Source organism: Sminthopsis crassicaudata, chromosome 5 (assembly GCF_048593235.1).
Source record: "Sminthopsis crassicaudata isolate SCR6 chromosome 5, ASM4859323v1, whole genome shotgun sequence".
In the NCBI taxonomy this organism is placed as follows: domain Eukaryota; kingdom Metazoa; phylum Chordata; class Mammalia; order Dasyuromorphia; family Dasyuridae; genus Sminthopsis; species Sminthopsis crassicaudata.
This window is the reverse complement of record NC_133621.1, coordinates 81,341,837-81,366,420: the sequence shown is the minus strand read 5'-3', so window position 1 is coordinate 81,366,420 and position 24,584 is coordinate 81,341,837. Positions and strand designations below refer to the sequence as shown.

The 24,584-nt window shown below is 38.0% G+C and overlaps 1 protein-coding gene across 2 annotated transcripts in view; it reads right to left on the bottom strand.

The window, feature by feature from the left end:
• The window catches only part of PTPRN2 (protein tyrosine phosphatase receptor type N2), a 1,470,018-nt gene that overhangs the window by 1,416,507 nt on the left and 28,927 nt on the right, over positions 1-24,584 (bottom strand). The window contains exon 1 of one of the 2 annotated variants that reach the window (XM_074267309.1): positions 5,402-5,423. The exons of the other annotated variant lie outside the window; for it this stretch is intronic. Within the exon in view, the coding sequence (XP_074123410.1) occupies positions 5,402-5,408 (7 nt within the window). The 5' untranslated portion in view covers positions 5,409-5,423. Of the gene's footprint in view, positions 1-5,401; positions 5,424-24,584 lie in introns of those variants that run through there. 2 annotated transcript variants of the gene reach the window in all.

The window sequence follows — 24,584 nt, the reverse complement described above, 5'->3', positions numbered from 1 at the left end:
AATAATCTTTGTAAAATACTTTAGCACCATGTCAGCACATAATAGGTGCTTCCAAAAAATATGCTCATCACCTCCTCTCCCCATTTTGTACTGGAGAAGCCTTAACTACTCCAAACCTAATAGCAGAACTGCAAACTGACTCAGAGTTACTACCAATCAGCAAGTATTTATGTATCTACTATTTGCCAGGCAGTGTACCAGGTTCTGAAGATACAAAGACATGCCCCCCCCCAAAAGCCCCTGTTTTCATAGGAATTACATTCTTTGTATCTTTTTTTTTATAATTTTTTAGTTATATCTGACAGTTTGTGACCATATTTGGAATTTTCTTGGCAGAGATACTGGAGTAGTTTACCATTTCCTTTTCTTGCTCATTCTATAGATGAGAAAACTGAGGTAAACAGAATTAAGTGATTGATCCATGGTCCCAATAGTTAGTAAATGTCTAAGTCTGGATAAAGAGTCTTCTTGATTCCAAACCCAACTTTCCACCCACTGCACCACCTAAAGAAACTAAAATCCTGGACCAAAAAGGGCCAATGTCTCTAACAACATTTTGATATTTGTTTGCAGTTAAAGAAAAAATACATAATTGAAAGAGGGGAACCTGAGGACACGTAGGACTGTGGCAGATTTTTTAGTTCTTCTCTCACTGACCTCTAAACTCAATTAATTCCAGAAGGATGGAAGCTCATAACCACCCACCACCCCATGCCTCCTTGTGTAAAAACTTTGAATGCTACAGGGTATGTTTCTGAAGGTTAAAATGGCAAGCTGTATATAGTAGAAAAACATTCGCCTTGGAATCATAAGACTTGATTTGGAGTCTTGGTTCTGATGCTTCCAACATGTGCCCCAGAGTATTTGATTGACATCCCTGAACTACAACTGCCCCATTAGCCACTCAATCAACCAAAAAGTATTTATTAAATGCTTACTTTGTTCCTGGTAATGTAGAATCACAAAGTAAAAGGGAAAATGGTTCCTGCTCTTGAGGAACTTCCATTTTATTGTTAAAGAAAGTTGTAATATTTCTATTATCTGACTGGACTCAAATGAAATATGGTATATCAGATGTTCCATGAATTAAAACACATTAGTTCTGTCATCATTATTTATCGATATCTTTACCACTGATCCCCATTATCTAAGGATACAGGAACCCCCACAGATATATTGAATAGGCCAGAAGCCAGCCATCACTATTGCTCAAGGGCATAGAGATCCATATACCCTCCTGACTGAGGTCACAAGCTGAAGCATCACAGTCTCCACACCTCATTTTAAGCAGACCCTATCCTTTCAGGACCACAGTAAAGAATGAGATGATGGGAGGTTTGTAGTGGAACAGAAGCAGAGACAATCTGCTGCAATCATTCAACACCTGGTCTGCATTTCCAAATATCTCCTGGGAGACTTGCTCTGGACTTGGGCCAGTCAAGTGAGGATTGAAATATATGTGTAGCAGTCAATTCAACACTCGGGTTTCTTACCTCTCCAGGCTGAACTGCTTCTTCCTGTTTGCTATTTCTGTAAGCAAATATATTAATGGAGAGTTATCAGAGCTCCCCAACTAAGATCTCCTTAGAAATAATAGACTGGATACAGGCCGAGAGAAAGGCCCAGGATCCAAGTTAACACCTGGGAAATCAGACTATTTTTGGTCCTCTTTCCATTTTCTATGTGTCATGAACAAATTCAATCAAATGACAGGAAAAATGGCATTATCTGAAGGGTCTTTATCTGTCACACCATGCTACTCTATTGTGCATAAGGTTGTTTTATGACTAACTTTTCCTCATTCTTTCAATGCTGTCAAATCTACCTGTCCCTGAGTCTACATTTTCATGATGAGACTGAAAATAGACATGCAAGACGTGGGTGTTTGTAAATCAACTTCACTGTGTGTGCTCACTGGAAAAGTGCCTGAGCATTATCTTCTAAAGAAGGCTACCTGCCTGGTTCCTTTCCTTCCATCCCTCCCCCTGAACCCTGCCACATCTTAGCTGTACATGCAGCCACAGGAAACAAATGACTCACCAACTGCCCCAATGATGCCCACTGCTGACTTCATTCAGATCAAGGTATGTTACAACAAACACTTGATATTTTTTCAGAAACCTTTCAATCTCTCTTTTGTGGTCCCACCCCACTACAACGAATGGGTCCAAGAGCATGTCTTAACCAAGAGCAATTAATAGAATGGAAAGGAGAGAATGGAGAGGAGGCAAATGGCAAGGACTGAGTTAAATCTGAATGAATGGACAACCAGAGCTCTTTGCCAAAGTCAAGACAAAAGAGTTCCCTGGTGTCAACAAGTCCAGGAGTTATAAAACAGTCTGTGAGATTTGGGAGCATAGGACTCAGACTTGGAAGGACTTAGAGACCATCTAATCTAAATGACTGTTTTTATAGTTGAGGAAAACTACAACCGAGAAAAAAAAAAAAGAAGTGGCTCATCCAAGGTCACACACATAGCAAATAGAGGGGTGTGGTGGAGCAAATGCTGTATTTAGGTTCATGGAAACTAGGTTTGAATGCCATTGCAGCTAATATTGCAGCTACTTCAGTGTCAACTTAGACAAGTCACTTAAAAGCTTTTTGTACCAATTTCCTCACTTGTAAAGTGAGGGGATTCAGCTAACCAGATTAATCCATGATGCTTGGATACCTGAGGCAGAAACTGAATGCAGTTCCCCTAATTCTAGGACTCTGGCCAGTACTTCCCCCAATACCACCCACAAAAGCAAAGGTATAGAAGAGAGTAAGCACAATAGTCAGGTAACATGGAGGGACCACCCAAAATATTGACAAATATAATTGGATCCCAAGCTAAATCTTTGCCAAAGAAAGCATGTCAGTGATATTATAGGTAGCTAAACTAGTCCTCTTCACTCTGTGGTATAACTTTCTGGATTTAGGCACTCTAAAAGTCACATACCTAGAATCTGTCATATGAGTGGGCTGATTTTTCTGTTGGTCAGAATAGATGTCTTCATCATAAAAATATCCAGTAAATTCTCATTCTTAAGCACATGCACCACCCAGAAATTAGGCTTCTGGGACCCCTTCCAGCTTCTCATACTATTGGAATTTCATAATGACCCAATGAGAAAATTAGGACAAACATATTCATAAAATCATAGATTTGACAAACAGGGAAACTAAGGCACAAAGAGGTTTAAAGAGAATGATCATACCAAGAGACAGCTGGGTGGCAAAGTAGACTTTGCCTAAAGTCAGGAAGTCCCAAATTCAAATTCATTCTCACTGGGTTATATATATATATATATATTGAAGAATCAAAACTAGAGTTCAGGTTCTTTGACTCCTAGATCTGTTCTCTCCCTATTGTACTTTACTGCCTCTTCCTGAACTACTACAAGTGCAACTTTTTTTTCCTTAATCTAAATCAAATTACTTGGAAACCAATGTTAAGTAAGAGGCAGCAAGTAGAGTCCCAATGAATCTTCTTCATGATCCCAGAATATACTTTCAGATTATTGCCTTCCCCTCAAAAAAATGAAGGAAGAAGGGGAAGAAGGAGGGAAGGAGGGAGAGGGGGAAGAAGCAGGAGGGAGAAGGAGAAGCACAGGGAGAGATGCACAGGGAGGGAGACAGGGATGGAGACACACACACACAGAGATGGAGAGACTCAGGACTAGAAAGTCCCATTCATCCTAGAGCTCTGCAGGAACAGTCCTGAGCTCTAATGAGGTACCAAGAGAAAATTTAGATGGCTTCTAAGTTAGTCTACCATGGCAAGATAATGTTTCCACAAAAGGGATGGAGATCTCTGTGCACCTCTCCACATCATCCCAAAGGAGCCCCAAAGTTTAGGGCAGGGGTTCTTGACTTGAGGGTACTTTATATCTTTTGATAACTGTTTCAACATAACTGATTTTCTTTGCAATTCCACATATCTTTATTTATTGAAAAAACATTTTGTGAGAAGAGGTCCATAGGCTAAATGAGCTTGCCAAAGAGGCCCATGTCACATAAAGGAACTTTGGTTTAGAGCCCTCAGAGAAAAACAAATGCACAGCTCCTAGTGGGATTATCATGATATAGACAGATTTACAGAATTGGTATCAGGAGAGACCTGGATTCAAAACCTGCCTCAGATACTTGCTAACTATACAAGTAGGAGCAACTTACTTGAGCTCTCTGACCTTGTTTCTTCACCTAGAAAACAAGGATAATAATACTCAAACTAGCTACATCACAAGACTCTTGCAGGTGAAAAAGTGCTAGCCCTAGAGTCAAAATTTCTGGCTTCCAATGCTGCTCTATTAACTCTATATACTCGGGCAAACTTTATTTTTGTGGGTCTCATTCTTCTCAAATAACAGTGATAGACTAGATCACTTCTAGATCTCTGACCCTATGCTGTGGTTCTACCACAGCCTGACAATCTTAGAACAATACATAGATATCAGCTGTTACCAACACTAGCATTAGCAGTCCTTCAGTGTGAGGAGGGCTGAAAGCAGAACAGATATGTACCCAAACCCAGTCTGGTTGAAAGCAAATGAAGCTACCCCCTTCTCACTCTCAGGTTCCTCTGTAGCTCCAATAACAGGCTAGAGCCACTTGCTTAGTTTCTTCACCCTGAAATTGCTCCCCTCCCAAAAAACACACAAATCCCTTAAAGTGGAACAGATTACAACGGGAGGCAATTTCAGAAATTTTGTACCCAAGCTGTTAATGATTTACTGATCACTAGAGGCCAAATCAAACTGACTGAGCAAATAGCAACTCAGATGTCCACTTATAGCACTTACAGTCATCACTTTACCAGAGCCTAGCCCAAACAGATGACTGTGCTGATTTGTTACTTCTGGGACCAACCATTTTTCTCCTCAAGTCTTCAGTGAAAAAGTAGTGGACACTTTTTTATAATATAATATAAATAAATAGAAAAATACATTTTAAAAGGTTTGGTGGAAGAAGCTGTAAGTAAAAGGAAATTGGGGAAAAAGGGAAAAGAATAACTTGTTTTTCCTCTGTAGAAAGAAAGATAGTGTTCTCCCTCTCCTTTCTTTCTACCTCCTTCTTCCCCTCTCTTTCTTCCCATTGTCAATAGAAACAATACCTCGTTTATTTTAAAAGCCAACAACTTATGATGATCTGAGAAGAATAAACACAAAATATGGACCCAGAGAAAAGGTTACAGAATTAGATGTAGAGCAGATTGAGTTAATTTTTTTTCCATCAAGTTTAGCAAAACAGATAAGAGCAGCACTCAGAAATGCATTAGTAGTTGTACGGAAGCCAAAATATACCTGAGCTGGAGATTAAACTCCGAGGGCCTGTTTCCTAAGTACATATGGAAGCACCTGCTTTAGTCACCTGGAGGTGGGGGAAGGGACAAGAGGTCTGGAGTGAAATGATCTCCTACCTTTCATGAACTTAAGCTTTCATGGTCTTCCACAAAATCTCAGAGCTAAAAGACCCCTGAGGCTCACATCTTAGGGCAGCCCCTCAACCACACACTCCCACCACGTGAAAATTCAGCCTCTGCTAGCAGCCCTCCAGATTACCAAACTCTCTGCCTTTCGAAACCGCTGATTCCACTTGGGGAGTGCTTCGTTAGGAAGGCTCTCCTTAGGTCAGCCTGTCAGCCCTTAGAATTTCCATCCTATGTACTTAATTCTGTCCTCCTGGTCCAAGGCAAACAAATCAAGTCCTTCCTTCATGTCACTGCCTTTCAAATGCCTTAAGACACTGAGGAGCTATTAGTCAACAGGGAAGGAATGAAGGAAAATTTGGGGTTAATAGTGAATTATGGGTATCCTCTGCCTCCCACAGTGCCCAAAGGTAGAGAGAGCAGAGCTATCTATGGAGCAGATCTCTTCAAGATCTTTTTATGGCATGTCCAAAGAGAGTTTTCCATTGGAAAAATGGATCCAACTAGGCCATCCTATAGAATGTCTGCCTCCCTGTCTCACCAAAGCCCTTTTCTCTTTTCTGAAATGTCTCCAAATCTCCTTTGCTCCAGTTTCCATTTCCCTCTTCCAGTCTGAAAATAGCCTTTCAGTTCAGGCCTGAATTCAAATCCTGATTTAAGCACTTTATTAATTATATGACTCTGGGCCAGATATTCCACATCAGGTCCTGATCTATAAAAAGGTGATAATAACAACAATACATCTCACAGATAAGCTGTGTTATAACAAACTACTTTGCAAACCTCAAAGCACAGTGTAAAATAAAAGCTAGCTGCTAGCATAAGGGGATTAGTCTACTGATTAAAAAGCTACCCCCTCCCTTCCAGCTACCTCAGTGTCAGCTGCCTGGTTGGACATGCTGGTGCAGTTGGAGACAATCCTAGGCTTGTCCTAAATGTACATGAAGGTAAAATTGAACCACGGTTCCCCACTGACTAGTGTTTTGCCTTTCTAGATTATACTGCAATGGCCCCTGTTGTTCCAAGATGATTCTGTATCTAATCAGGAAATTAAATCAATAGATCATGACACCGCTGTTAAGGCTCTCTGTCATTTCCCCTGCCAGCTGACGGATGTTTCCCTGCTCCCCAAACCCCATGCCCTTCACCCCATCCCCATTTGGCCATACAGCACAATGGAAGCTGAGGCATACGTTTCAGTGGCAGACATCAGCCGCCAAGCCATATTGCGCATTATATCAAGGCTTCCTTGGGGACAATGATCTAACAGCTTCTGTGATTAAGATCGCCATTTCCAAAGGAACAGCATCTCTTTTTTCTTCCTCTGGTCAGCTGCTTGATAAAGTAGGCGAGCTGGGAGACATAAGCTTCCTACGTAGATGAAGAGCCCACCCAGCAATGTTTCACGTCTGAAAGCTTCTACAGAGAAGCTGTTCCAGGCCACTGCATTCAAGACAATACATGACTGCTGATAATTTACTTCTTTGTGCTTTTCTTCCATGAATACACCCACACTCAAGAAGACACTGAATTGAGGAGATAATCAACACTTTGATGTCAGAGGCTACAGAAATCAACTGGACAAGAAGCATGCTGGGCAATGGTAAGAGACAGAGTCAGCATTGATGTAAGATCACACAAGTCTCTGTGAGCCAAGCAAAGTGGAGATTAGAGGTAATAATAATAATGATTCAAGCCAAAAATAACTTACCCAGTTGGCAAAGAGAAGGGCCAACTTTCCTATCTCATTTTGGAAAGATTATCCCCACCCCCTACTCCTGCATTTCTGAAGCAATGGCCATGGTTTTCTGGTAGATTTTACTAGGTAGGGTCCTGTAGTCTATGAGGGCCAAGCATATGATTGATCAATATGTTAACTTGAATAGCAAGAAAAAAACCCACCAGACCAGAAGAAAATATGGGCCCGATGACTGACTATGTGAAAAATACAGGCCTCAGTTCTAATGAAGGTCCCTTTCAGCTCTCTTTTACTCTGTGATCAACACTGGGACTAGATACCAATAGGGGACATAAATAAAACACTCTATAGTTTACAATATAACAAGTTTGAAATAATTCTTGAGGAGAAATCACGTGTGTACACATGTCCATATGTATGTATGTATATATGCATACACACACATATATATGAAACAATTCAAAGTAATAAATCATGTGCTGAAAGCAAATAGAATACATCACTTAAAACTAACTTCTATAAAATTTCTGGGGTTACTATTCTCAGAAATAAGGGATAAAAATCAACCAAATCAAATTATTTAAGCTTTAGAGTACTTCTTCCCAAAATGATAGAGAGCTTTATTTTATTTTATTTTTATTTTTGAAGGTAGCAGTCATTTGACAACACAAACAATATAATATGCCAAAAAAAAAAAAAAGGAAGGATATCACCTCTTGGAGAAGAGATGATAGACTAATGGTGTAAAAGGAGGCATTCAACTTCAGGCTTGGCTCCTGTGTTGATTTGTTTTGACCAACTATGCATTTGTATTACAAAGAAAGGCTTCAAAGGCAAGGGAATGAATTATTGGGGTAGGATAAAGATGAAAAAAAATCTTTATTTAATACAATGTCTCTAACATCCAACATCATTTTTGAGAAGGGGTTTTGGGAAGGGGTTATTTCATAGGATAATTGCATTTCCTTGGTGCTAAGAAAAACTTTAACTAATGAGCATGTTTGCCTCGGTTTTATATGATTATTCTATCTTGCTATTTGTCAGACTATTTCCATCATTCCTCATTAGGATCATAATCAGTTTTCAGTACCTACCCTATAACCGGACTATGCAGGTCAATTTAATCTCCTTCATTATGTTTTGGCATTTTTTTCTCCTCCACTTCTGCAATTTTCCTTCTCCATATATTTAAATGCCTTTTAACTATCCATATGCTTTTTAACTCTTTCATAGGCTCACAAAATTTAATTCTTTAAATCCAATTTGTCAAAACCTAATTCAGGTATATCTAAGAAAACAATGATCAAGTATGCATTTCTTTTGAGAAATACAATATTATTATATTTACACACATGCACACATACACAGATAGATATAGATGGATAGATAGATGATGGATAGATAGCATTACATACACACATATCTATCTAAGATAACAATGTTGCCTGATAGATATCCTCAGGAGACCTGCTTTAATTAAATAACTATATCTATTTTCACACTCATTTATGTAGAACTTTAGTACAATGGGAAAATCAGTACAGTTAAACTTAAAGGAAAGAGATATTACCATACACAACTAGAATTCACCTGGATTACCGCTCATGCCAGGGCCACAACCAATAAATATAAGAAGGAAGCAGGGCAATGATTGCTGATAGATTTGAGACTGGCCACTTAGAATTCTACAAATTTAGAATATCCAGTGCAAAGTGAAAGAGGGAAGGAACAAATAGGACTGGTGGTGCAATAAAGTAGAAAAGTTTGGTAGTCTCTAAACGTTTGACTTCCTGTGTTTGGCAGTATCTTGCACTCAGGTACAATCTGATACAAGGAGACAATATACTTGATTTGTATTCTTTGAAATTTTCATGTGGAGTTCCATAGTCATGCTGTCTCATTATAGGTGAGTCTACAATGACTACATGCCTTCAGGTTCTGTAGAACCCAAGAGAAATCGATCTCTCTTTTAAAGATGGGCCCACTATATGATGGAAGTATGATATAAACATGTTTCTAAAAAGCTATGGGGGAGGGCAAATATTTAAGTTGGTTTAAAAAAAAAACATGCCTCTCACAAACTCTACAGTATTTGAATGCTTAAAAAAATTTTCATTAGTGTGAAGGTAAATTTCTACCTGAACTCAGCTCAAATTGTCACCATAACAAGAATTTGAATGATGAGATATCTCTGTCTCTTGCTTTCAATTTGGTTTCTCTCATTTGAATTCTATTCAATATAGATTCTTTCTTTTAAACAACCTAAGCATAAAACTATGTTCTAGATCAGAGGTTCTTAAACTTTTCCCACCTCTTTTAGCCCAAGAAATTTTTGCATGATCCCAGGAATATAGGCATATAAAATAGGTATACAAATTAAACATTTACTGATAATAAATCATAAAGAAATTTATTTTAAAACAATTCTTTTATGTACATATAATCTTATTTATTAATGACAAAATCAAATTTGCATGCTGGGATAGATTTGTTTATTTTTACATAAAGAATAAAATCTTGGCAGAACATTTGATACCTTTTATTGTTGCCAAATTTTTCACAACCCCTGCATTCAGTTGTGCAAGGACATGACCTTCAGTTTAAAAAGCTTTGTTCTAGGCTAATTCTTCCCAAGATGAAATGTCTCAGCCCAAACTCCATTAAAGCTACTGACCAGTTCCACATATAGAATACTAAGTACACAAACATCTATGGAAGCCCAATGGTGGCAGGACACCAAGAGACACAAATATTAAAAGAAAAGTGCTGCTTGTTCAAAATAAGCTGCAGAAATGCTATACCTATAAAAAGTGATTCCAAAAATCAAAAGGTCCATCACTTAGGGGGGGGAAATATATAATTATTCTCTTCATGACAACCCCAAATGGGTTCCTTCTCTAGCCCTTTTTCTATTGACCAAAAATTCCAACAACCTGAACTACTGTAAGAGGCTTCTTTTTGTCTCTGAAAACAGGATCTGCATTGGTATATAAATAGAATCTGTAGATGATATAACCAATCATCTTCCACGATACCTTCTGTTAAATCAGGTGTTCAATCAAAGGCTAGATGGTCATTTCTTTGGAAGGCTGTAGAAAGAATTCATCTTCAGGCTGGAGCTGAAATAGAAGACTCCTCAGGTTTCTTTTCACTCTGAGGTTCTGTGATGCTTTGAACTTTAGGGGCATGAGCAGGAATATCACTGGAGCGTCTGCTTTAGAATTTGTTAAGGTAAAATTTAGTTCTTTCCTTTCTCTCTACTTTGTCCTTGGAGGGACCTATTTGAGGAAGGCTTGAAGTGGGGAGAGCTCTGAAGGAAAAGAGAGGCATTTCTCAAGTGTGAGACAACTAGAACTGAAAAGGATACTCAGCTATGAGGTACCACCCAGAGCCAGGAAAGGACCATCAGTTTTGCCCAAGAGTAGATGATATACATGGTACCAAGAGCGCCACTCTAATCTACCTGCCTTTCCCCTATAGTGATGGAAGCCTTCTCAGAGAAATATCAAGTAAAGCTACATCACAAGCCTCCCACTCTCAATTCCCTACTAACATTTAATAGAATGATTTTCCAAAAATTATAAAAGCTCTTTAAAAGAAAGGACTTTTCTTTTGTCTTTTCATTCCCTGACACATGGTAAGCAGATAATAAATGACTGTTGCTTGTTCTGGGGGGAAAAATGACTAGTTCTGGCTCTCGTGCACAGAGACTGGCCTGTTTTTTTGTTTTTTTGTTTTTGTTTTTGTTTTTAGAACATCCCTAAAGGATTTCATGTTTTAGAAACAATGATACTAGCTTGGTCAATGTGGATCAGTGTGAGCCATGTGCTACTGACCCACAAGATTCATGTATTTGAGAATTTCAGCCTTGATAGAAAGCTTGGTATCAGAAACAGTTAACAGTCCTTCTTTCAATCTGCGATATTCAGCAAGGCACAATATCTGCCTCTCAATAGATTTTTTTACTCCACCCATCAACCACTCTCACCATCTTGAAAAGTAAAGGTAAATAACACTAGTCAAAGATAGATATGAACTAACTAATCAGGGAACCTAAATCCTCTGCCCTCCTCCCCAAAGAGAATGTTAGAATGATTCAAAAAGGGAGATACAGAAGTTTTCAGTTAGGTCTCAAGGATAAGAGATCCTTATAGTACTTTAATAATCAGGTCAGTGATGGAAAGGTTGAGAACATGGTTACCCATCATAAAATCAAGACCACATGTGGCTATAGTTTATCTCACTAGCAAGATGAGATTATCATACTCCATATTAACTCTTTCTGAGGCTATTAAAACTATTCCCAAGATATGGAGCAGTGATTCTCAATTCCCTTCCAGCCACATCCTAAAACTCAGGAAGTTAATAAACCCAATAATAATTTGTCTTCAATCCTTTATTCTTTAACCACTTTTGGCTGTTCATCAAAAAGATTCTCATCATGGTCTGATCAGCAAGCCTACACACACACACACACACACACACACACACACACACACACACACACACACACACGAGATTGAGAGACCTTTCATTGGTCTCCAAAGGAGTAAGCTGACTCATTTATCTTACAACTGCAAAACTCAAAATATAATTACCAAAAGGAAAGAAACACAGATAGTTAGAAAGGAAAACAGCAAGGCATGAAAAGAAATAGAGATAGGCATGTCAACACCATAGAGGATACTCCCTTCAAAAAATACCACCAAGCACATTGAATATTCCCCAGTTCTATGAATGAAAGCACCCTGGTTGTGTTTAGAAGACTTAGGGAAGAGCAAAAAAAGTTTGAGAGCAACTGTTGTGAGGGGAAAGGAAAAAAGCAATAAGACAATCACTTGACTGGAGGCTGGAAGAAGGGCCCCCAAATCAAGTACTATGTGATCTAGCGGCAGCTAGGTGGTACAATGAATGAAGCCTATGATCAGGAAGACTTGAATTCAAATCTGGCCTCAGAGACTTACTAGCTGTGTGACACTAGACAAGTCATTTAATCATGTTTGCCTCACTTTCCTCATCTGCCAAATGAGCTAGATAAGGAAATGGCAAACTATAATCAGTGTCTTTGCCAAGAAAACCCCAAATGGGATCAGTCAGATAGCAATGAAATGACTGACAGAAACAAAAAGTGATCCATATTCTTCCAGACTCAAGCTTCATTGATGCTTCTTGTTCAAGGCATGAGAGCATCCTTATGTACTTCTCTAATTTTCTTTGGTTCAGGTCCCAGTTCTACTATCTATTATCTGTGTGACCTTGAGCACATCACTTAATCTCTGGGCACCATTTTCCTTATCTCTAAAATGAAAGATTTGGAAAGAAATCCTTTCTAAGGTTTAATCTTTATCTAAAACTAATCCATTATCCAATGATTTTCCAAAAAAAAAAAAAAAAATCACCTTCATGTCACCTTCCAATCCTGACACTTGTAGAAGATACTCCCTAAAGCTGCACTCTCTTTCTGCACCTTGTACTCCTCATTCTCCTAGAAAGGTTGAAGGTCCATTGCCCTTTCCCTACTCCAAGCTAAACCAGATGAGGTGGTCACCAGCTTTATTTTGCAGACACTGCCTCTTCAGAGTTTTAGAGATCAGAAAAGTACTGTGATATTGGTAACAGAAAGCAACAAATGTAATCAAGTCACATAACCCAGTGCTGCCTCCTCTCAGATTTATTGTTTCAGAAAAGAACAGAAAACAACATTTAGACCCATTCAAACAATAACATTAAAAAAGGAGCAACGATTAGGGAAGCGGATGGAGCAGACTTAAAAGTCTAGGAAGATGTAGGTGCTAAGTACCCAAGCTGTCCAATGACTCAGAGCCACCTCAGATGTCCCCAGGTCCCTACTTAACCTCTCAGGGCCCTCAGGTCACTCTCTGAAACTAAAAATTGCAGGTTTCTTCATCAATACACATTGCCACACAGCTACTAAGTGACTTTGCAGCATTTGAACACAAGCCCTGTCAATTTCAAGTCTGACACTCTATTCACTTTACAAATCCACTATACCACCGATTTACAAAAATAATTTAAAAGCACAAAAAGAAAATAACTAACATAATAACTATAATATATACTATGTATATAAGCATACTATGTATCAATGTATATTTACATTTGTTGTTGCTGTTCATCCAGTCATTTGATTCATGATCAACTGTTTGTGACCCCAATAAAGGTTTTCTTAGCGAAGGTGCTAGAGTGGTTTGCCATTTCTTTCTCCAGGTTATTTTACAAATGAGGAAAGTAAAGCAAATAGGATTAATTTACCCAGGGCTACCTGTATAGTAAGTGACAGATTTGAACTCAGGAAAATGAGTCTTCCTGACTCTAGCTCTGGCATTCTATCCACGGTGCTACTTAGCTGTCCTAGAGAGGTCCACTTTTGAACTGAGGTCTTCCTGTTTTCAATCCCAGTGTATTATCTGCTGCAACACTTAGCTACATGTTTATATATGCATGTATATCTATATGCATACCTTATCGTTAGTATTGTAATTGTCCTTGCTATATGTAAGGTCAATCCTTATTGAAATATGAAGACAGGAAATGGTTGTCATTTTTTGTATTTTTATTCCTAGCACTTAGCCCAATAGTTGGTTAGTACATATAAAACCTTTAAAAATAGCTTTTGATTTATTTATTCATTTATTTTTAAATGACATATGGAGTTTCCTGTTGCATCTTAAAGTCATAATCCACTTTAATATCCTCTGGACTTTGTGCTATGAATTATAATGGAAATTGAAAACCAGCACAGTACAAATCTCATTTTCTTAAATCTTTATTTGTTCAATGTTAGTTAAATCAGTGACTTCTTAGATTCTTTTGAAATGCTTTTCCCTTCAAGGTTCTGTCATTTTTCTCATTTTAAGTACTTCCTCCACCAACACAAATTACAACCTCTCTAAGCTTTGACAGAAGGATGGTATTTGGGAGTGTCTTGTCCCACCCCCTTCAGCAGAACTCTTCAACTAGTATCCAAAGCTCAGGGTGATCAGTCACTTAAGCAGGCAAGTCTTAAAGTAACAGGCATCCACACAAGTCGATTTTCTAAGGCTGTCCCATTTGGTAGAATTTACTGGAGTTTGTACTTGGTGGCAAAGCCTTAAAAAAGTCAGGGTCACCTCTATCTACAACATGGGGAGGCCCTGGAAGAACATTTTAAATTTTTCAAGCTTTACTTTAAAACTCTAAAATCAATTTGTCATATTCACCCTTCCAATGCTCCCATAATGATAGCAATCTTGTCTCTGAACTGGTTTCTACCCTACCACCTTCTTCTGCTTGTTGGTGGATAAATGTGATGTTTCAGACACAAGCTGCCAAGTTGATCAGTCCATCAGCATCTATTGAATACCTGCTATGCACAAGGCTTTTCCAGGCACTATAAAGGTATTTCAAGACTTAAAATGTATGGCTATTGCTCTCTGTGACTTGGATTTTTAATACTTTGTGTCATATATCCCCCTCTGGCAGTCTAGTACTTCTCAAAATGCTTTAAAACACATCCTATGCCTGGAATACTCTCCCTGCTCAACTCTACTTACCAACTTCATTTGCTTCCTTTAAGACTCTCTAAACCCCCATCTTTTATTTTTAAAAAATCTTTCCCAACCCTTCTTAATTCAAATACCTTCCCTCTGTTACTTATTTCTCATCATATTATCTCCTGTACAGTTACTTATTTGCATGTTGTCTCCTTCATTAGAATGTGAGCTCCCTGAAGGTGGGAACTTACTTTTGCCACTTTTGAACTTCCCTTGCACTTATCAAATGATTGCTGGATGGTTGAAATGCACAAAAAAAATACACAGGAAACCAATTACATTGAAATTTTTTAAAAGTTCAGAGATACCAGGTTAAGTATCCCTACCCAACAAGCTATAAAATTATGCTTCATTTAAGAAACAGTAAGTGGCTCATTTTACAGATGAGGAAACTAAGACCCAAAGAGATCAAGTGACTAGACCAAGATTTGACAAACACCAAATTCAAACTTTTTTCTGACTCCAAAGGCCATGATATTTTTAGCCTATTATTTCCACTATGCCTCATTGTTTCTGATGAATGATCTTGTAGAGATGACATGTTCTAATTGTGTTGTTCTCTTCACAAGAAGAAAGGAGAGAAGGTTGAAGGATTAGCATTCCTTATTAAAGCTTTGAAAAATCCCTGATTTTTACCCAAATCCTTAAAAGACCACTATTTTGCCCCTTAGCAAGCTCATGGGCCTCTCCTAAGTGCTGCCCAATTAGAAGATTTACTAAGTTCCAAAGCTTCCCAGGCAGCAAAGAAGTCAGGGCTGATTTGGTCCTTACTTTTGGAAACTCAAACATCTCCTACAATCACTTACAACTCCTCTTTTCCCAGCTCCAGCTGGGAAAACTACTGCTTAATCTCCATAATAATGGTAATGCTTTACCAAGTCAGTGTCCTGGATCACAGAAGACTTACTGAAAAGAAATAACTATATGGGGAATCCCTTTTAAAAAAACAAATCATAACAACTGTGTATATTTATATAATAATTAAAACGCATTATTTCATGCTCCAAGGGAGTATCTGAGATAGATTTATTGTCCCAATTCACAGATGAGAAAATCAAGGCTTAGATAGTTATAACCTACCTATAATCACAGAACTAATAAGTACCAAAAATAGGATTTTAATTGAGAGACAGAGAGATGGGACAAACCACATCTATAAAAAATAAAATGTTGGAGTAAATGATCTATCTTTACGATCCTTTTCACCTTGAAATGCCAGATCTAAGGAAATGGTTTGAAGTTTTTTTGTTTGTTTCCTGAAAACTTTGTAATTCCTTATAAGGGCAATGGTCTCCTAGAGGGGTAGATGGGGTGGAGAGGAGGAAGGTCAACCAAGCTGTGATCTTTCCTTCCATAGACACACAAGGCTCATCTTTCTTTAAAAACCCTGAGCATCACCCTCCCCACTCAGCCTCCAATCTCTCACAAATCAATTAGTTGACATGTTAAAGTTTCCTTTCATTAATAGTCCACTTAGCATTTCACAGCACTAAGGTAGATCCTCCTACAGATATTCTATCCCCTTCCTCAGGAAGCCTGGAGAAGCAAGTGTTGAGTAATATTCCATGAGAGTGAAAGCTCTTCAATTACCAATTGATCTTAATAATTCATAAAGTTATCATCTGTTGTACCACCAAACCGATGCTGCATTACACAAAGAATTGGCACTACACACAAAACCATTCACTACTGATGGCACAAGCAAAGCAGCTGAAGATGAGTGCCAAAACCAAATGGGGCCTGGCTCCAATCTTCTACATGGGACAAAGTAAATTCGACTCCTCACTCAACGGGCTTCCTTGCAGCTCCCCAAATGTAATCATGCATCTCCCACCCCTATGCCTTTAGCATAAAGTCTTCTCCTTGTCCAATAAGCCCACCCTCCTAATTTTCACCTTTTGGTATCCCTCATTCTCCTCAAGACTCAATTCTTGTGATACTTCTTACATTGTGCCAACAATGTCTTGCTCAGCTCCCATATCTACATCTTTTATTTGTTTGTTCCATATCTCTTTACTAAAGGTCTATTGTGTACAAGGCACTGTTAGATGCCAAAAGAACGCTATAACTAAGATAGATGAGTTTTTTCCTACCCATCCCATGGGCACAAAGAATGGGGGACCTAGAGTAAGAATAGTCTTAAATTCAAATCTAGCCTCAGACTCCTATTTGTGTGACCCTGATCAAATCACTTAATCTCAGTTTGCCTCAATTCCCTCATCTGAAAAATTAAGATAATAATAGCATTTATCTCCCAGAGTTGTCATGAGGGAAAAAATAACATATTTGTAAAGCACTTTATAAATCTTAAAGGGTTATATAAATTCTATTACTATTCTTGTTATTATTTCATTCAGGATTTGTCCTCAAAGAATTCACAATCTAGCAAAGTGAATCCAAATATGTAAGACTGTATAACAACTGAGCAAGTTAGAATATAATAAAAGCAAGCATAACAAGGTTGGTGAGGGGGAAGATTGTTTATAGCTGGATGTGTGAGGGAGGTAAAGAATCATGGAGGAAGTTGAAGAGGTGGTAGCATTTGAGCAAGATCTTGAAGAATATGTAGGATTTCAAAGAGGTAATATAGCAATAACTGAGAAAAGGCACTGAAGTGGAAAAGTCTTAAAGAGAAATATTGTGGTACAAAGAAAAGACTGCTGAGTTTAGAGAGACTGGATTGAAACCTCAGATCTTCCACTTTACTTCCTAAATCATTTTAAACAAATGATTTTGAAAGCATCTCTTGGCTTTAGTTTCTCATCTTAAAAAAGAAAAAATAGATATAGGTTTCTTTCAACTCTATAGCTCTAATCTCTGGCATAAAGAAAAATGAAAACTCTTCTTTGATTAGATCACATATATATATATATATACACATATATCTGTGTATATATAGACGCATATATATCTATATATACACACACACACCTGTACATATACATTCAGACATGGTAGAGAATAGACTCAGAGAGGATTGGAAAAGTAGAGAGACATCAAGTTCTAGCACCAGATGCTAGTCAACACAATTTGAACTTATCTCAATAAGCAATTTTTGTACAAAGAAATGACATGATCATAAGATTGGTTTGGTAAATATTATCAACTATTGAAACAAGCAGCCAAATTCACAGAAATCAGGTAAAGCATGTGAGCAGGTATTACCAAAAATCAAGGCAGGCAAATGGGGTGGGAGTATCTAGTGTCAAGGCAATGAAAGTAAGAGAACACTGTAGAGCAAGATTGGTGAATTTTGATCCTAGGAGAGAGGTTGTTCATTCTCTTGGATGTTTTATTTTGAGTATCTGCTTGGTATGAAACAGAGTCTGGAATTTTTTTTTAAAGGTCAGAATCCTACAAGGAAAATTCTATTTCTGATTAAGGCAGAAACATAAGGCTTAAGTTGAAAAGAACCTAGAGATCATCTACTAAAGGTTAAGTGGGGTCCATAAATCTCTTAATACTTAATATATGATAACTATTTTTCGGTATAATTCATCTCCTTTATAACCCTACATATTTTATTATAAGCTTTTAAAAACATCATTCTAACAAAGGGCAGTCCATATCTTGAAAAAAGGTTAGAAAGCCCTGATTTAGTCCAGTTCCTCAATTTGTCTGAGATCATCATGCTGATAGATATAGTACACTAAGATTCTCAGACTCCATCATTAATGCTCATTCCACTGCATACCATTTTATTTATATTTGTAAAGATCACCTCATCTCTGAAAACATCCAGGATTGCTCTATAATTGTTGTACATCTAAAGATTGTTCAGGTTGTTTCTTCATGTGTTGAAAAAAAAACTGATACCTGCCTAAGGGACTGTCCAAATATTTCTGGGAATGGATTGATCATCTTTTGAGCATTTTTTTGAGATATATGTATGCTCAGCATCATACTAGGTACTGAGAAGGACAAAAGATCTAGTCTCTTCCCCTCAAGTTGCTCATACTCTTACTGGGAAATCAAGATGAACATACATGGAATAGCTGACTCTGCAAATTCTTCCTACTGCATATGTACCTGATATATACCTATTTATTTACATGTTTTTTCTTCCATAGGAATATAAGCCCTTTGAAGATAGGGCAATATTTTTTACATTCAAAGGTTCTAATAAAGGCCTCATTTCTAAAATATATAGAGAATTGGTTCTTTATAAGAAATTAAGCAATTCTCCAATTGATAAATAGTCAAAGGATATGAATAGACAATTTTCAGATGAAGAAATTAAAACTAAACATAGTCACATGAAAAGGTGCCCCAAATCACTATTGATCAGAGAAATGTACATTAAGACAACTCTGAGGTACTGCTACACACCTCTCAGATTGGCTAAGATGACAGAAAAGATAATGATGAATGTTGGAGGGGATGTGGAAAAACTGGGACACTGATACATTGTTGGTAGAGTTGTGAACGGATCCAACCATTCTGGAGAGCAATTTGGAACTATGTCCAAAGGGCTATCAAACTGTGCTTATCCTTTGACCCAGCAGTATTTCTACTGTGCTTATATCCCAAAGAGATCATAAAAAAGGGAAACGGGCCCACATGTGCAAAAATGTTTGTGGCAGCCCTTTTTGCAATAGCAAGAAACTGGAAATTGAATGGATGTCTATCATTTGGGGAATGGCTAAATAAGTTATGCTAAATAAAAGTTATAGAATATTATTGTTCTGTAAGAAACAACTAGCAAGATGATTTCACAGAGGCTTGGAGAGACCTATATGAACTGATGGCAACAATAAGATTATACGATGATTAATTCTGATGGACGTTGCTCTCTTCAACAATGAGAGGATTCAAACCAGTTCAGTGATGAAGAGAGCCATCTAAACCATACAGAAGACAGTGGGAACCGAGTGTGGTTCACAATATAGCATTTTAACTCTTCATTGTTGCCTGGTTGTATTTTTTCTGCTTCTTTTTTTACTGGTTTGATTTTATTTTTCTTGTGCAGCACAATAATTGTATAAATATATGTCCATATATTGGATTTAACATATATGTCTACTATGTGCAACATATATTGGACTACTTGTCATCTAGGAGAGGGCGTGAGGGAAGGGAGGGAAAATTGGAACACAAAGTTTTGCAAAGGGGGGCTAATGTTAATCTTTTTTTTTTTTTCCTGAGGCTGGGGTTAAGTGATTTACCCAGGGTCACACAGCTAGGAAGTGTTAAGTGTCTGAGACCACATTTGAACTCAGGTCCTCCTGAATTCAGGGCTGGTGCTCTATCCACTGCGCCACCTAGCTGCCCTGTAAAGGGGGGCTAATGTTAAAGAATTGTCCACACATATGTTTTGAAAAATAAAAAGCTTTAATAAAAATATTTCTAAAAAAAGAAGATAGGGACTGATTTTGCTTTTTTGTTTATCTCTTTATTTAGCAGAGTATAAATGCTTATTAATTACAAATTCAAGAGTAGCTTCAACATCCCCCAAAAAATGCCACACTTTATTTTCAACTACTTGATGGTCACTAAAATTGCTTTAAGAGAGAGCCAAGAACATCAGTTTGTAATTCAAGAGAATTTAAAATACAGACACTCCTTGGAAAGGGAATGTGATTACAAATTTGCACTAAGGAAATTCTGTGCTCTGGAAAGAATCTGACAAATAGGGAGACAAAGAAGGGAGCACAAGGATGCTGAGTTGCCTAGGCAGAAAGGTAGGAACAAAAGAGGTAGACAGTGAAAGGAAGAAAACAGAGAGATCTTGAAGAATAACTTGTCCTATGTCAGTTTTGCTGTTGACTGTCCCTCTTAAGGAGGCCTGACATCCCACAGTACCACAAGGTTCTATCCTCAGTCTTCTCTTCTCAGTGTGCTCACTTCTGGAATCCCTGATTCTTTCTCTAGTTTTACTATCCTTACTATGCAGATGACTCGTATAGGTCTAGCTCCAGCTTATTTCATGAGCTCCAGATTTAGACTCTGAATGTCCTCATGGCATCTTAAACTAGACAGAATTTATCATTCCCCCAGAACTTGCAACTCATCTTCACTTCATCATTTATGTCAGTTTCATCACAGGATCATAGATTTTGAACTAGAAAGGACTTTGAGGGATCAGAATCCAACTCTTTCTTTTTCAGATATAGAAACTGAGGCAAAAAAAGAGGTTAAATAATTTGCCCAGGATAGCACAGCTGCTAAATGTCTGAAGAAGATTCAAACTGATCTAGACATGACACCACCTTGCTACTTCACTATATTCTCAGTCCCGCAAGTTCAAAATCTTGACATCTTCTTTGATTCTTTTCTCTTCTGCATCTCCCATAACCATTGTTGGTTCTAACTTCATAATGAAATGAAAAGTATTTATACCCTGGGTGTAATTATATGTATTACATGTGTCATGTACTATGCTGAACACTGAAAACAGAAATAAGTAGTTCCTGCTCTCAAGATCATTTTCTAATTAAGTGTAGATCATATAAAGGAGAGATCAGCTTCATGGCAGATGGAAAGATGGCATGGAAATTAAGTTCCAGCAGTCCTAGCAGCAAGATAGATGACACAAGGTCCTATGTACCTTAGAGAATGACAGAGTAAGTCATAATATGTATCTAGATATATATATATATATGTATATATAGATATAGATATAGATAAAGAAATATATGTATATATTATACATAGTTACATACAGATATTTCTATACAATTACATTTATATATTACACACATATCTATACAAAAACATACATATTGTGTGTGTATAGATATAGATATTAATTCAAATCTCTTTTCTTCTTTCTATATTCACTACCAAGCCATGTTCTTTAATGGAAAAAACTTGATTTTAGCAACTCACTCCATCTCCATGGATCTCAGTTTCTCCATCTATAAAATGAAGGGGCTAAAATGAATGTTCTCTAATGTTCTTTCTTGCTCAAATACAGCGCAGGTTCTTGTCGCCTTCTATGTTAACTTCCGTGGTGCTCCTACTTTTAGTTCCTTTCCTAACTATGCATTTTTCTCATTTCTATCAGATTAATCTCCTATAGGCACAGATGTAAGGCAAGGTAATAGAGTAGAAAGAGCTCTCAATTTGGGGATCAGAGGACCTATTTCAGATCAGATCACTTCAACTCTTAGACCTTAGTTTCCCAACCATTAAAATAAGAAGATTGACATAGACAATCTCTAGAGAAACTAACTGGGTTCTTGGTCCTGGACCATCATGGCCAGCTTTGTCCTTTTGCTCATGCTTGACTCAATAATGAGATCTGCTCCCAAAGGTGTTCTAAACAGGTACCAGTTTGCTGCTCTGGGTGAAAATTCTTGGTGGCGCAATGGATAGAGCACCAGCCCTGAAGTCAGGAAGACCTAAGTTCAAATCTGGCCTCAGACAACACTTCCTAGCTGTGTGACCCTGGGCAAGTCATTTAACCCCAATTGAGAAAGAAAGAAAGAAAGAAAGAAAGAAAGAAAGAAAGAAAGAAAGAAAGAAAGAAAGAAAGAAAGAAAGAAAGAAAGAAAGAAAGAAAGAAAGAAAGAAAGAAAGAAAGAGAGAGAGAGAGAGAGAGAGAGAGAGAGAGAGAGAGAGAGAGAGAGAGAGAGAGAGAGAGAGAGAGAAAGAAAGAGAGAAAGAAATCCTTGAGGGCCTTAGTAAAAAACCCAAAGCCCCAAAAAACTGCAACAAAAAGTTCCCTATTGGTTCTTCAGAACTAATTTTCTATCTCCTGCCTCCACGCCTTTACAGTATTCCCTCATTCTTAAAATATACTCCTCAGCTCTCTCCCCAAGAATCCTTTATTTCCTCTAAAACTCAGCTCAAATACCACCTTCCTAGTCCCCTAGGCTTCAACCAAAAAATGACTTCCTATTTCTTTTTACATGAGAATGCAAGTTCCTTTTCCAATTTTGTCCTAGTATCATTAGCACCTGGCACACAATAAGAGCTTCAGAAAATGCTTGATGAATAGACTAATCTACCATCTCCAAGTCTAACATCCTCTCCAACAAAGCATTCTGAGTTTGGACTATAGCCTTTAGAGAAAGCTTTGTGAGAAAAGCAAAATACTAAAAGTACAATATGGCATGAAATATTCACAAAAAGGGCAGTGCTCAAAACTGAGGCCAGGAAGCCACCAAATACCAAGGAGAATTGTGGACCAGCGAGAACCGCCAGAAAATTGAACCAAATGCAAGCATTGTCTCATCCAGCAGTTTGCAATTTGGCCAAGATGCTTTATGATCTCAACTCTAGAGGAAGCGCTGGCATTACCCAGCTGGTGCAAAGAGAAAAACAATCAAAGCTGCAGAACCTTAGAAATGTGGCTTGATTAAAACTAACAATTCTCTCAAACACAGCTAATCACACAACATTCAGCCCGTTGGAGCACAAACTGCCGGGGGTGTTTTCATACATGTGCCCCTTCGAAAATTCTCTGGTTTGAACACCACATAATTGCAATGGCTAATCATGGACCTAAAGAAGAGATGAAGAAATGAACTTCCCAATTCTCCTTGGGTACTTAGGGTGCTACAACAAGGGAAGGATGCTTATGGTGTCAGACACGACTATTGTCAATGCTGTGCAATTGTTTCTTGATTCCAAGACAGGGCTCACTGGGTGTTGGGGACAGGAGATGAGGAAAAGGAAAGGGAAAAGGATAGTGAGAGATCAAAAAATGACTTCAGTGGAAAACAAAAGATATCAAAAATTTTTTTAAAGAAAAAATTTTTTCATTCCTTGTATTTATTATCAGTCCTAATATGTTGTGCAAAGAATCAAATGAATGAGGTGAGAGGATATGTATGATTTTCTTTTGGGGAAGTGATATGAGAAAAGCAAAGGAAAATTATTTTGGTTGCTCTCATTACACTTCCCTAATATATCTCTTAAGGGTCAACCTTGATAGCAGGAAAAAGACAATAAGGTATAATGGGGAAAAGCCATGTTTGGAGTCCAGAGACATCTGATTTCAATTCCTCTTTCTGCTACTTACTAGCTCCCCAATTGGGAAAAGAATCAGAGAACTCTGAGTCTCAGTTACAACTCAGTAGGGCCTGTAGTACTACTTATATCCAAAGTTTACTAGGAGAATCAAGTAATAATTATAATAAGAGGGGAACACTTGAATGAAAATACCTTATGTTTGTAACACACTTGACATACATCAACCTGCTGACATATATCAGTCTTCTTGATAGCTCTATTAGGTAAGGACCACAGTATTATTAACTATTTTATCAATAAGGTAAGAGAGGCTCAAAGCATTTAAATGGCTTGCTTTTGGCCACTCAGAAATGGGATTTAAGAGGGGGGGAGAAAGGGGGGGAGAGAGAGGGTGGGGAGAAGAGAGAGGGGGGAAGAGAGAGAGAGAGAGAGAGAGAGAGAGAGAGAGAGAGAGAGAGAGAGAGAGAGAGAGAGAGAGAGAGAGAAACCTCCTCCACTTGAAATGACAAGGTAATTCTTTAATGGGAACTTATTAGTAATTTTAAAATGAGGAAGTTGTTCATATCCATTAATGCAGGAAGACCTTTCTTGGAGGTTGTTTGCAAGGGAAAATATTGTCACTAACCTATATGGTTCATCAGAAATACTCTGAGCACCGAACCACTCAGGGAAGTCTGGATTTGGGGCATGGCCTCCAGCCAACCTACACAGAGTCAGCAAGGCTGCCAACAGAAAAGTGATCCCTCTTCTACAAGGGATGTTGACCCCACCCCCCAAGGAAGCCCAGTTTTTCTCTACTCACTGGTGAGTGAAAACCTCCCTGCCAAGCATGGGAAAATACAAATGAGATAAGAGCAGCTCAACATTCAGACGGAGGTCAGCCAGTTAACTAGGAATTAAGGAAATAATTGCATCACAGAAGGCATACCCTCCAGTCTCCAGCTGCCCTTACATCTCACCAGTCCATCTAAGGGGCTCTGGGATGATTTTATTTTCATTTACT